The following is a 13,024-nucleotide window of genomic DNA, read 5'->3' as shown; positions in this document are numbered from 1 at the left end:
TAGTCAATATTATTTTTCATCCTATTCTTTATGCATCCTAACATTTTATTTGCTAATATGAATGCTACTGCACATTGAACAGAGAACTTCATTGAATTGGGCATAAAATGATACCCCGGTTTCTTCCCACAGTTGATACACATTGGAAGGAATAATTTGAATTACGCATTCGTCTTACTTTATTACACATATTACCTTGCATTTGTCAATAATGAATATCATCTGCTATGCTGTCAATTGACCTAGCTTTGTTAGGTCCTGCTGAAGATCCTCACAGTTTTCTCTAGTCTTTACTGCCCTAAATACTTGTGTCCGCTGCAAATTTTGCCATCTCATTGTTCACCCAGTTTTCCAGATCATGGATAAATACATTATAAACACTGATCTTAGTAGAGAACCTTGGGACACTCACGTTCATCTCTTGCCATGGTAAAAGTTGACAACTTTTTCATAGTCTTTGTTTTCTGCCTCCTAGCCAATTACTGATCCAATATTTTGCTTTTCATCCCGTGATTTTGGCCCAGATTGGGAAAACCAGATTCTTAACATTAAACACACACTTAAGTCTATTCTTTTTCAGCAAAGCAGTTAAACTAAGCAGATGCATAGATTTAAGCACGTGAAATGCTTCACTAAATCAAGGCCTTAGCTATCTAATAGCCTCCTGAGAAGGACTTTGTCCCAGACTTTTTGGAAGTGCAGATGAATTACATTAACTGGTTCTGTTTTATCCACCTTTACAAAAGACATACTCAAAGGATTTAATAGATTAATGAAGCATAATCTTCCTTGGCAGATGTCATACTGGTTAGTCTTGATCATGTACTGATTATGTAGATGATTTATTTATTTAAATAATTGTTTCAATCAATTTTGCTGGTAATGAAGTAAGGTTCACTAGTCTAATTCCCAGGATCAATCTTGGTACCTATGTTAAAAAGAACTACATACACTCTTCTCTAATGTCTTGCACCTGAGAATCCCCAAGTGCTGTATAAACATTCATTCTCAATGTCCCAGCTTAAAAGATTTTTATCCCTCACATATGCTAAAGATACTACTTTTCACTGAAGATGCAACCAATATTCTCTATATAACATTATGTCAATTATAAACAAAACACTGAGGATAAATGGCACCTTATTGTGCCATATCATGACAGAATATGGATTATTTTGAGTTTCAGCAAGGAGTGGCTAAGGCCACAACATCAGTTATAATCCTCTGAGGTATGCCTGCCTTTCAAATTTCTCCTCCCCTCTGACTCCCTATAAAAACTGTCAAAAGTTAGAGAGAAAAGCAGATTGAATTCTTTGCTCTGATTTCTGGTTCACTTAATATTCAGAAAAAGGAAGATTATTCATCAGTAACTCATCATTCATTACCAACCTAACCATGAACATCTGCCCTGAGCTATTAAGACTAAGTTACTAACACAAAAAACCTAAAAACAATCTAAAAAAAGTCAAATAAAATACTCCAGGCATAGAGTGATGATCCTTATGTCCACAGGTAACCACAGAAAAAAGGGACTGAAGCAGTTGATACTGTTCATCTCTTTCACAAGCTTGGACATAAATGTTCAGATATGTGAGGAGTCACTTATATGACCTAAAAAGCATGGCTTTTCTGGATGGCTTCAAAAACTCAGCAGCACTGAATATTTTGAGTTCCTCAGTGACCTTCCCAACGACTCCCATCTGGAGAGATTTAGGCACATAGCACAGGAATTCTGACTCTATTATAATTATTATTTATTATTTGTATTACCATAGCACCTAGGTTTTTAGGATTAGGTCAGTTCACAATGTAGTTGCCATTGACCTATTTGTAATGCACACTGATTTGTGGAAAATATCTTTTGGGCACAAAATTTTTCGCATTAAGTCTGAATCCAGAAGGGATTTTTTTCTTGGGTGGGAGAGAAAATTTCAACAACAATCCATTCAGCCAGTTTTGAATTATCTGAACTTTAAAAAAAAAAAAAAAAAGGTGCTCATTTAAAAATATTTTCCAGACGTATTTTCTCACTGAAAACACAAAAAGCTTTTTAAATTTGCCATGTACCTAGTCCTGAATGAGGACTGCATGATTTTCCTTGTCTGAAGAAAAACAGTTTTGAAAGAGCATAGTGTTCTCACAGTATTGCAGCGTTTCTCTCCTTCAGAGAAAAGATACTACGGTTTGGTTCTCTGTACAGTCATAGGCGTATCCCCTTCCTATTGCATTTTCATTTTCTTTTGCCCAATTATGTAAGTCATTATATTTTTACTATTTTAATAAAGGGGCAGTTGTCACAAACCAATGAAAACTGGACATTTTCACAGCGGTGGCTTATCTCTTTTTCAATATATGATACCTCTAGGCGATATGTGGGGGATTACTGCATATTTGTTTGCAGTCAAGAGTACAATCTCTCTCTCGTTTTGAGACAGCACTGTAACACATTATGTTCCCCTCTCTCGTCCTCCAAAATCCTCTTTAAAAACCCACATCATTTGCGAACCCCATTTGTATACTTCCTCTGCAGACTGTATTTCTGCATATTCTTGAGATTCAATTGTTGTCCTCTGTATTGTTTCTATTTGAGTTAGACTTGTCTTTGGAGTAGGAAACCACTCATAAAATAAAATACACTTTCTGCTTAAATTGTTCCATCTACTAAATAAAGATAATATTGATGCTTATCTGCCTCACTGTGTGAGGAAGATTACTTAATGTACAGTCCTATAATTATTTAATGCATAAAATTAAGCAAGAAGGCTTTGCTGATGTCCCTCTTCTGATTTATCTATTCAAAGTAGGCTAAGGTGAACTGATGTCACCTTGTCACAGAGCATCTTCTGCAATGAGAAATTCTGCTCCCTTTGTTTTCCTTATTGCATTCTCAACTGAAGACTAATCTCATAGATTATAAAGTAAGAAGGAGCTATTGTCATCATCTAATCTGACCTCCTCTACAACACAGTCCATAGACTTCCCTGAATTAATTAGTGCTTCAAATCTAATAGCTGTTGTTGAACTGAAGCATATCTGTTCGAAAAACACCCCATCTTGATTTAAAAATTGCCAGTGATGGAGAATCCACCACTTCCCTTAAGTAGTTCCAAAGGTTAATTATCCTCACTGTTAAAAATTTGCACTTTATTTCTAGTCTGAATATGTCTAGCTTCAACTTCTAACCATTGGATCTTTTTAGACCTTTGTCTACTAGACTAAAGAGTTCTTTAGTATCCATTTTTGTTCTGCATTTAGATACTTTTAGACTGATCAAGTCACCTCTTAACCTTCTTTTTATTAAATGTAAACAGATTGAGCTCCTGAGTTTATCGCTATAGAGCATATTTTCCAATCCCTTAATCATTCTCGTGGCTCTCCTCTGAATCCTCTCCTATTTATCAACATCATTCTTGAATTGTGGACACCAGAACTAGACAAAGCATTCCAGTAGTTGTCACACCAGTGCAAATACAGATATAGGTAATATAATCTCTCTACCATTATTCCCTCCCACTACATTGTTTGTACATCCAAAGATTACATTATCTCTTTTGGCCACAGCATCACACTGGGAGCTCATGGTCAACTGATTATCAAGCATGACTTTCAAGTCTCTTTAAGAGTCACTGCTTATCAGGATAGAGTTCTAGATTGTGTAAGTATGGCCTGCATTTTTGCTCCTAGATGTATCACTTTACATTTAGTCACATTAAAATGCATATTGCTTGCTTGCGTCCAGTTTATCAAGTGATCCAGATCATTCTCTTTCCCAGCGTTGCATACTCATGCTATTATTGTTATACACTCAGACAAAGGACAGGGGTTCAAATTATTATAACAAACAAACAAGAATTTCCTGCTTTTCTCCTTTTATTCCTTTTTTGTTGTTATTGAGAACAAAATCTCAAAATCTTACATAAGTATGGAGCTTGGCTCTATGGGGCAACCCACTCAAACTCCAGATAGCCCCTTGCAGATTCATCCCTGTAGGTCCCATTGAATCCCTAGTTCCATCAGGAAACAACCAGCAGATCTGATAATCTATCCAGTTTTGTTCAATATCTTCATAAATTATTTGGATAATGGCACAGAAAGTACACTTATAAAGTTTTTGGATGATACCAAGTGGGGAAGAGGGGTTTGCAAGCGCTTTGGAGAACAGACTTAGAATTCAAAATGACCTTGACAAACTGGAGAAATGATCTGAAATAAGTAGGATGAAATTAAATATGGATCAATGCAAAGTGCTGCACTTAGGAAGGAATAATCAATTGCACAAATACAAAATGGGAAGTGAGAGCCTAGGAAGGAATACTGAAGAAAAGGATATGGGGGTTATGGTGGATCACAAACTAAACAGAAGTCAACAATGTACCATTGCACAAATAAATAAATAAATAAACAAAGCAAACATAATTCTGGGATGTATTAGCAGGAGTGTAGTAAGCAAGACATGAGAAGTAATTCTTCCTCTTTGCTAAGCACTGATAAGGCCTCAGCAGGAATACTGTATCCAGTTCTGGGCAGCAAACTTCAGGTAAGATGTGGACAAATTGGAGAAAATCCAGAGGAGAGCAAGAAAAATAAGTAAAGGTCTAGAAAACATGACCTATGAGGGAAGATTGAAAAAAATGAGTTTGTTTAGCCTGGAGAAGAGAAGACTCAGGGGGGGACATGATAACAGTCTTCAAATACATAAAAGGTTGTTTTAAAGAGGAAGGTGATAAACTGTTCTCTTTAACCACTGAGGACAGGACAAGAATAATGGGCTTAAAATTGCAGCAAGGGAAATTTAGGTCAGAGATTATGAAAAGCTTCCTAATGGTCATGGTAGTTAAGCACTGGAACAAATTACCTAGAGAGGTTGTGGAATATATGTCATTGAAGGTTTTTAAGAACAGGTTGGACAAACACCTGTCAGGGATGGTGTAGACAATACTTAGCCCTGCCTTAGAGCAGGGAACTGGACTAGATAAGCTATCAAGATCCCTTCCAGTCCTACATTTCTAGGATTTTCTAGACCCTTGGCATTACTGGCTTTAAAGTTTTGGGGTGAAATCATAGCCCCAGTGAAGTCCAAGGCAAAACTACGACTGACTTCAGTAGAGCAATGGTTTGACTTCAATCGGGGCAGGATTTCTAGCTGGTGCCTGATAGATACTGTACTCTGAAGAATTGCCCTTGGAATCTTAGTATGCAAAACTTGAATTGACTTACACAGTCAAATAAAATACACCAGCAATTTTTAACCACCAAATTTAAGTCTTGATTTTCTCGTTATCTTTTTTTCCTTCTTTTTTTGTCCATTTGAAATGAAATAATATGAAAAATATTGCATTAATGAGGATTCTGTATTTTAGTGACTGCACTGGCTTAGGTGCTGCTGTCACAGCTTTTTGCAGAGGTTCAGGACCATGTACTTCCTTGAGAGTTGCTATCATGGCACTCTAAAGACCAAAGCTGTTAGTTGGGGGGCATTGTCTGGTTTTTTTATTGGTGCTTATTTGCTCTTTCCCCTAAACTTTATCTACTCTGTCCATCTGTAGTTTATGAGTTCCTTGAAACAAAGACCATCCTTCTTGGATGTTTGCAAAGTGCCGAGAAGATAGTGGGTGTTACGATAAGTAAATGAAAAGTATTAATAAAACAATTTCACTGTGATCATAATCAAATTTGACAATTCTTTAAGGAACTTGGCCATGCATTTTCATCCAAATCTGTCCCTGGAACATCATGAAATATCTATCATTTATGTAACATTTCCAGACTTTCATCCCAATTGTCTTGGCTTTACTTAAATGGTGATTAACGTTACTTCCAGACACTGCCATAGTTCTGTCTAACAAACATCCCTACACAGATTGCCATTTATGCACCACATCACAGAACAAAGAAAGAATTTTCAATACAATATTTTCCCTTGATTCTTAGCCCTGCTGACTCCTGATTATATTTTATATTTCTTAATAACTTGTTCTTTAACTATAGAAGATATTGTACACATTTGGTCTCTTATCGTTATGAACTTTTAATTTTCCAGTGTGCAGATAAAAGCTGCTCCATCAACAACCCTGTGGAAGTACAGCATGGCCAGTAATAGTGAATATTCCCACACGCTATCTCCTGCCACTGTGTCTCAAGCCAGAACGAGAGGAACCCACTTTGGCATCACAGAGGAGATAGTCTCTAAAGAGCTTTAATCCCTTCCATATGAAGTGTGAAGAAAAGGAATGGCCATGAGGCTCGAGAAAAAGTGTTGGCAGGACACATATATTAAGATGGAAATCTGCCACTACCTTAGGAAAGACACTAGATCAAGCTGTAGGACCACTGTATCTCTGAAAACTTGGTAGAAGATGGGCTAGTCAAAGACCCTGGAGCTCACTCTTTGCCATAAAACACTGCCATTAGGAAATGACCTTCCATTTAAGAACTTTGAGCTCCATTCAGGACATCCAGTGGCTCAAAAGGATCTTTCATCAGTTTCGTCAGGACCATATTAGTATCTCATGACACAGGAGATCTTCTGAATAGGAAAACTTATCCTGGGATAGTGTTTGTCACTTGTTCTCTCATGCCTCAGCTGGCAGAGGCTCCAAGTACAGAAGGTGAAAAGAATAAGGGAGAGACACATGCACTAAGCATCTTATCATTAAACAGTTCCCCATACTCCTAACCAGGAGATTGAAGAACAATACTAGTCACCAGCTCTCTGGATAAAAGGAGGCCATGATTTAAAATAACGAAAAGAATGGAGAAATCTTTGGGACTCTTAGAGGAAAGATGCCCTACTTCCTCATAAAAATGGTTATTTCCTATGCTAGCACAGTGACATAAACAACATAGCTTCCTGTAAAAACTTCATGTACTCTGTTCTCCCTCCAAGCCACACTGCCATGAAAAGGAAATGGCATGATCCCCCAAACCCCCTGCACAATACAAAACCACAAACACCTCACCACCTCTCTCAAAACAATGAATCAAGGGCTGTTCATTCCAACCCTCCAGTCATTCAACTCACCCCATTAGCCAAAGCAATTCTTTGCTTCAGCCAGGGGTAGGGGGGTGCTAGAATGATACAGGGAACCCTCTATCCTCCAAGGCCAAAATACATTGCCTTCAAAGCACTCTCAGACTGGCAGCCAGGGACCTGAGCTCTGATCCCCTGTCAGGCAGAGTATTACGCTGACAGTAGACTGACAAACCAGTGAGTACTTGGCTTTTTTAAAAGACATCTCATGCTACACTCATCCTTTTGTGGATCATGACACTATCCCTCAAGCCCACACCTCCACCCCTACTCCAAGTGTTACATGTTAGTATCACTCTTGGCAGCTGAAGTTAAACATCAGCTAGCTCCCAGTCACCCCTTTATCTGGCCCCTAGGATTTCTCTGCGTCCTGGCAGACATTTACAGAGCTCTCACTCGCGCTACGTATCACATGCCTTTGATCACTGCGTCATGTTCCTGCTGCAGGTACTACTGTTGCTAAGTTCTGGTGCTTTGGCTGCCTAGCAACAGATGTTTCTTTATTCCAGTCAGGAGTGGATCAGCAAGTCCAGAGATAAAAGCAACAGTGATTTTCCACTGCTTTGTCATTGGATAGGAGCCCTATAAATGATCTACTGTAATCAAAGTCAGCTTCTAAAAAAGGACTCTGTCCTAAAATTAACTGGGTGCAAACTAGAGATTAGATTCAGGACTCTGATCGCCACTCAGCTCACAGAAAAGCTCCCAGACTCAGTTATGGTTAAACTGGACTGTCTCTTCCAGCACAGGGCTAAGTGTGCCATTTTTCTGCAAGGATATGTTATTAAATGAAGTCTGCAGAAAAAAAATCAATTGGAAATAGGATCAGAAAGCGTATCTTAAATCATAAACTCAGTCAAAGACCATGGGAGAAGGGAAGATGGAAAGCTCTCTGTAAACTCAAGCACTTAAGTGTTTTAGTACAACTGCACAGAATTGTACACATGTAATCAGCTGATTATGTTCATGGAAATTAGATAATCATGTTCAAAACCTGGAAACTGGAGGGAGAAACAAGAAAAGGGTTAATTTTAGTTGTTCTCCATTAAAAAACTTGTGCAACTCAAAATCCAATCTCTCACTGCTGTCTGAAAGCTTCTGCTGTTCTGACACCCCCTCAATTCCTCTCCACGCTCCTCTGTCCATGCTGCCTTTTATACTGACTGGCTGCGGTACAGTATTTCATTTTTTCCCAACTGTCATATTTCTATTTTCCTGACCCACTACGAATGTTCGGGGGTTTTGACAGCTGTAATGTAGAAGCATTGATACTTTGCAAGTGAGAAGTGCGCCTTTTTGCATAAAATATTACACCCTCTCACACATGCAGCTTAGCCAGTCAGACGGCATCCTATTTAGCTCCCATGTTACTTGCTTCCACTATTAGATGATGAGAGATGCTGCTGGCCTACCCATAATTTATGACGGTACTGGCTGTCATTAAATGAGGAAGGAGTGTGCTTCCTACTGCTTTCTGGCTCCCTGCGTCTCCTCGAGCCTGAGTCGTTCATCCATTTTCCTCCCACTCTCCCTGCTTGCAGATACACCTCCCGATGAGGCCTGTCTGCTCCTCTACAATCCTCCTGCTTTCCACTCCCTGTAGCTACTGTTCTTACCACTGGAGCCAGAGCCAGAGCCAGAATTCACCTGCTTGTTCCCCAGCCCTCTGCTCATCCCACTGGCACTGGGGCTTTCTTAAGTGGATGGACCATCTGCTCCCTCACAACTGCTGCTGGTAACCCTTTCAGTGGTTTGCTTACCTCCTCCCCCACCCCATGACTCTGGTAATGTGTGTGGGGAAGTGTTTGGACATTGAAGGGATGGTGAAGGTCACAAAACACTATAACGTGCTAAACTCTAACAGCTGCAAAATGAATAGGAGCCAAAGGCTAAATTCGTGCAACTTTAAAGCTGAGAGTTTAATTGCAAAAAGGAGTCAGGAAAGTCAAGGGCTTACAACAGCAACTTTAATGCTGGCGCATAGCTCTTTACAATAGGCTCTTTCATCATGGGATACAAGGTAAAATAAAACACTAGATAGGTGCATATAAGGTAACAGAAAGAGATGCCACTGCGATATTTTCCAGAAGGGTAGCCATGTTAGTCTGTATACAGCAAAAACAACCAGAGTCCTCTAGCACTTTAAAGACTAACAAATTTAATTTCTGTCGGCATTAGCTTTCGTGGGCTGTAACTCATTTCATCAGTCCACAAAAGCTTATGCCTGCAGAAATTAAATTTGTTAGTCTTTAAAGTGCTACAGAATTCTCGTTGTTTTCACTGTGATATTGCTATTATTTGTGAAAGAGACCCAAGAATAGAAAGTCTAAGAAAGGTTGGATTGGGGGGGGGGGGGTCTATAAGACGACAGGCCTAGAAGAATTCAATCCGCTCCCCAGTCATTGGCCCAGATAAGTGGGTTGAGCACTGGCGAGTTCTTGTGGGCAATGTGGGGGAAGATTCCTTCCCCTCTCAGGCTGCACCATGGAAGTAGAGTCGTTCCAAAGTCGTCAGCTATTCCAAAGTGAAGGTATAAGAAGGCTCCACCATGACACAAGCAACTCATCCCTCTGCCATGTCCAAATTTCTGTCTACTCTCAAGCTTCTGGATGGTTTCCCATGCCTGCCTCAAATATCTCACGACTTTTACAGTTGTAATAGCTATGGTTTTTGCACCATGAAAACTGACATTGGAGAGAACAGAGAGGAAACGGGGAGCCTAAGTAGGCTACAAAGGAGTCAGTAATTGAATCCCACCATTCTCATATGTTTTCCTGGTTTAAAATAAAGTAATTCCATTTATCCAATGTTGATTTTTCCCAATGGAATGATGAAATCCTGGGTGTAGGTACAGGTGAGAAGTCACAGAGAAGATATTTTTATGCTGTTCAATTTAGCTGTAGCAGCTATGCTTCTGCTTTACCAACCATTCATGGTGGAAGGGAAAGGACTAAAGAAGTTTAATGGATTTTCTGACTTGTAGCTTTCAGGCTGCAGAGGTGGGTTCCACCTCACACAGAGGTGCACACTCATTCTATGCAACTCCCCAAAATACCTCCCCCCCTGCCACCTACTCCCAATGGACCCACCCCAATTCTAGTGCTTATGGAGCCCTGCACGTCGGAGGAAATGGGGGCAGGATTTGTCCATTAGTGACAGAGGAAGGCCTGGATGGAGACCAAGAAAGAGGGGGAAAGGACCTGGGTGGGGGTGTATGAAAGACATTGAGAAAGCCAAAGGAGGACTAAAAGGACAAAGGGACTCCTGATGTCTCATTAAAAGATTGTTTTGAGTCACTTTAGGTAATAACAATTGTGTATGAAAGTTAAAAAAGCCCAGCTCAGGCCCTTCATTTTGTAATTTTAAACTCAGTTTTAGATGTCTGACAATTTTGCCAGGATAAAGCTTCTTTTTTCGCCCACATCAAACACCACAGTAAATGTGCCAATCTATCTATGACCAAAACCCGGGCTGCTGCTAGTGCCAAAGTGCTCTGTCTTGGCTACACAGCAAAGCTTTCAATAGCAGATACTATGCAAGGCCTCACAGAGATAAAGAGCAAGTTAGCAGCAGCAAGTGTAAGATGCTTTCTTCAGAAAGCCATTGTTTGCAGCGAGCTCTCCAGATATCCCACTTGAGGAGTGACAGACCTAGAGACGACTACTACCCCCTCCTCTGCTTCCACTTCAAATTTCATAAAGGAGGTACCTAAAATATTGCAGTGCCCTACAAGTCGCTTGGGAAAAAACTTTGTTATATCCCACATATTAGTTCTTCATACAATATCTTTAGATATATGAGCCAAAACACAGCATTATTATACTATAAACATTGCTTCTGTTTGTGCTCCTGCATCTGAAGCGTAGGGAATGATATGGAATTGTCTATCTGTGGTTATGTGTGGACATCAAGCTTTTCAAATAAGCATAACGGTGAAAGGACATAGCATTCCCCAGCACAGACGGCACAATGTGCTTTCACTGAATTACAAAGAACAAGGACGTAAATATAAAGTATTTTTAGTTCAACAAGTGCTACATCTTCTGCTATAGGATTTACACTTCCTAACTACTACTTTAAAGTAGAAAGACAAGCACTGGAAGAACTGAGACATAACAATGCTGTACATAGATAAGTAGATGTAGGAGAAATGTGGTAAGTCTGTTTCCTGTGTAATGCACCCTCCTCATCTGGTGAAGACTTTGAGGCAATTTGAGATGGCTGAGACTTGTATTTGGTTTTTGTTTTCCTTTGTTCGCATAAATTGTATTTCAAAATAAGTACATGATTTGCTCTTTGAGGATGGAAATCACAGCAATAAACTATCTAAAAGGCAGTGATTGTGTAACACGGCACTTCCAAATCAATAATGAAATATACACCCTGACCCTGCAAAGTTTTACTCCCCCAAATTAGTGATGTCAGTGTGATCAGTTTCAGATGGGATCAAGCCCATGTTACTTACCTTCATTAACAGAATGAGGCTTAATAATGCAACAAGTACAATTTGTAAATTTTGCACTATTGGCTGGACCACGACCTCCACTTGAAGGAAAGAACAACTCCAGTTCCTGGGTGTAATTGAAATTGAAAATATTTTAGTATTAAACAGTTGCATGTCTCAGATCTTTAGTACACACAGTATTGTTTTGTGATATCCACAGGCTCTATTATTTTTTTATAGAGTGCTATGGGTGTTCTCCATAAGAACACCTATATTTATCCTTCTCTCTCTCTAGCACCATTGATCTAATGATTGGCCATGCTCTGGGTATCTCCCAACTTGGCTGCGGTCAGCATCTCCTCTCCCCTTTCCCACTTCCATCTATTCCCATTCAGTGTGTTCAAAATGTTGCTGCCATAATCATCTCTCTCAGCATCTGGTCTTCCTAGTTTTCTGCATTCAGGTCAAACTTATTCACTTTCACCTTAAAATTGCTCCACAAATCCTCTCCCCTATCTACATCTCTGATCTCATTCCCTCCCCACTTTCCATCCCCTTCCCTGTGGGAATGGTTGGAATCTCCACTCAGTTCTCAATACCACATACACCGACACAAGGCTAGAGTCCAAACAGACTTCCTTCCCATCCACCTTGGGATTATCCTTCATTATTAAGAACCAACAACAAACTTTAGCCTGAACTTCGTATCTGTCTTCGCTAAGCCCTCTTCTTGCCTTATAGATGCTCTGCCTTTTATGTTCATGAATGTGGGCTAATGAGAACCACCTGCTCTGGCTGCCAGGGTGAGCCAGCAGAATAGCTCTGCGCCAAAATGCTGTTCCCTATGAACCTGACATCCTGTCACACATGTTCTGATCAAGCCTCTTTCTCAATTACTTCTTTTCGCTATGTCCACACTGACGGTAGCAAAGTCACCGCTGTCAGATCGACTTATCTGGATCGACTGAGCTGTCAGTGAAGACCCGCTCAGTCAATCCAGAAGTCGACGTTATTAATCCACCCCCACAAATGGCGCAGTGCAGTGAAGATGGCACGCAGAAGAGAAGCGCAGCAGTCGACGGGAGTTACGCAAATTCTTTGCGCAACTCCCGTTGACTGCCGTCGAACCGCCAACATAAGTGTAGACCAAGTCTTTGTTTCTTTTGCTCACTGCTATCTCCATGCTTTCTTCCATGCTATTCAACCAATGTGCTCGAAACAGCCTGCCAATAAACATTAGCCAATGGCCTTGGACATGGCCTCCAACAACAGTTCAGTTCAATTAGAGAACTGAAACAAGGAATTTGATGAATTGCCTTTTAAAGGAAATATTAACAACCTGGAGATGTTATCACTAAATTCATCTGATTTTTCCTTGTGTAACTGTCTCAGGGCTAAAGATTATCTCCTTGAGTTCCCCCTGAGTTATTTAGTACTGTCTTTTAGAAGGAATTAAGCTGAACTTATACTTTCCCCTACAGCTCTTGTCCCTGTAACGACCTGTGATCCCTATCTAAACAAAGAGCCGAACAACAGAAAAGAAGAAATTA

At 40.0% G+C, this 13,024-nt stretch overlaps 1 protein-coding gene across 2 annotated transcripts in view; it reads right to left on the bottom strand.

Moving 5' to 3' along the window:
• NME7 (NME/NM23 family member 7) overlaps window positions 1–13,024 on the bottom strand; it is a 131,637-nt gene that overhangs the window by 62,170 nt on the left and 56,443 nt on the right. For both annotated transcript variants that reach the window (XM_067546118.1, XM_067546119.1), the window contains exon 7: window positions 11,496–11,601. In XM_067546118.1, coding sequence (XP_067402219.1) covers window positions 11,496–11,601 — 106 coding nt within the window. The remainder of the gene's footprint in view (window positions 1–11,495; window positions 11,602–13,024) is intronic.

This window comes from Emydura macquarii, unplaced genomic scaffold, assembly GCF_026122565.2.
Source record: "Emydura macquarii macquarii isolate MOO-44397 ecotype Brisbane River unplaced genomic scaffold, CSIRO-AGI_Emac_v2 contig_1119, whole genome shotgun sequence".
Lineage (NCBI taxonomy): Eukaryota > Metazoa > Chordata > Testudines > Chelidae > Emydura > Emydura macquarii.
This window is presented reverse-complemented; position numbering and strand designations above follow the sequence as displayed.